At 51.6% G+C, this 1,883-nt stretch overlaps 1 protein-coding gene across 1 annotated transcript in view; it reads left to right on the forward strand.

Annotated features, from left to right (window-relative positions):
• The first annotated feature begins 956 nt into the window (after positions 1–956).
• The window catches only part of LOC121856134 (UPF0746 protein DDB_G0281095-like), a 20,935-nt gene continuing 20,008 nt past the window's right edge, over positions 957–1,883 (forward strand). Inside the window, exon 1 of the mRNA XM_042351450.1 lies at positions 957–1,043. Within this exon, the coding sequence (XP_042207384.1) occupies positions 957–1,043 (87 nt within the window). The remainder of the gene's footprint in view (positions 1,044–1,883) is intronic.

Raw genomic sequence — 1,883 nt, forward strand, 5'->3', positions numbered from 1 at the left:
CTTCCTTCCTTCTCTCCTTCCGCTGAGTAATGGGTATCATCCTTTAGTTCCCCTCATTAAAAAACAGAACATCAGCCTTCCCCTCACTCTCTTCCCCTCTCCCTCCCTCTCTTCTCTCTCGCTCTCTCTTCCCCTCACCTCTGCCAAGACCATCAGAGGAGTGAACGACGATGAATTAATGAGTTTTATGATCGTGTGTGTGTGAGCATCTGTTCTCAGTTCACGTTCCCTTTCTTATTCTTATCGTAATTCCTCCTTTCTTCCCCCTACCCTTCTTCCCTTTTTCCGTATTTCTGTTTCACTTCCTCCCTCCTCTCCTCCCTCCTCCTCCCCTTCCTCTACCCATCTCTCGCTTTTCTTTATTTTCTTCATCTCCTTCCTTTGTTCACCTTCCTCTCCTTACTTGCTCTTGCTCCTGTTACTCCTTCCCATCTTCTACCTCTCCCTTCCTTCACTCTCTCTCTCTTCTCCTTCTTCTCCCACTTCCTTATCCTTCCTTCAGCCCCACCCCTTCTCTTCCCTCCTTAATTTTCCTTCACCCTCAGCTTTCTATCTTCCTTCTCCCTCCCTCCTCTCCTCTTCCTCCACCTATTGGGCCTTTTCCTCATTCCTTCCCAACTCTCTTTCCTCCTCCTCCACCCATCATCCTCTCACCCATCTTCTCCTTCTTCCCTCCTCCTCCCCCTTCACCTCCTTCTCTTCCTCCTCCTCCACTTCTCTACTCTTTCCACTCACTCTCTCACTTTCTTCCTTTCACCTCCTTTTACTCCTCCTCTTCCCCGTCGTCCTTCACCTCCCCCTTCTCTTCCTTCCTTCACCCCCTCCACTCCTTCACTCCCCCTCCTTCCTCGTAGTGGATAAAGTTCCGGGAAGAAACTCCACTGGCGCTTGTTGACCGGGAGGAGGCGTGAGGTGTGGCGTGAGGTGGCAGTATCCCCCAGGCAGGTGTGGAAACCATGCCAAGTGTGGAGATATTTACAGGTGTGGAGGCCATGATAGGTGTGAAAGCATACAACGTGGGAGCAACATCTGGGCTACGACAGGTGTGAAAGACCCAACACTTAGGGACCACACCTGAGCCATAACCCACAGCTGGTTGGCACCCATCCACACCCGGCTCCTCCCAGATGGCACCACCACCACCACCACCACAACCACCACAACCACCACAACCATCATAGCCACCACATCCACCACAAACCACCACCACATCCATCCACAGCCACCACAACCACCACAACCATCATAGCCACCACCACATCCACCACAATCACCTCAACCACACCATATTCACACAATCCACCACAAATCACATCCACACATCCACTTACAAACCAACACATCCACCACAACCACCACATCCACTACAACCACCACATCCACCACAACCACCACATCCACCACAACCACACCACATCCACCACAACCACCACAACCATCATAGCCATCACCCACATCACTCACAACCACCCATCCACCACAACCACCACATCCACCACAACCACACATCCACTCACAACCACCATATCCACCAATATCCACCACAACCACCATTACATCTAGCCACCACCATATCACCATCCACCTGACACTCAATTCCACCACATCACCACAACCACCATCCACTCACAACCACCACATCTGGGTACCACATCTTATCACCATCCTCAACCACAAACTGATCAATACAAAATTATGGCTTTTATGCACTTATATAAGTTTATGGGTGTGTTGTGATGGGAAGGAGGGGAGGGGGAGGTAGGGGTGACTTTGTGGGGGGGAGAAGTGGGGTGAGTTAGGGGTGGGTAGGGGTGAGTGGGGGTAGGGGAGAAGGGGTGAGTTAAGTGGGGGGAGAAGGGGGGTGAGTTATGGGGGTAGGAGAA

The sequence above is a fragment of the Homarus americanus genome, unplaced genomic scaffold (genome assembly GCF_018991925.1).
Source record: "Homarus americanus isolate GMGI-L3 unplaced genomic scaffold, GMGI_Hamer_2.0 scaffold19554, whole genome shotgun sequence".
Lineage (NCBI taxonomy): Eukaryota > Metazoa > Arthropoda > Malacostraca > Decapoda > Nephropidae > Homarus > Homarus americanus.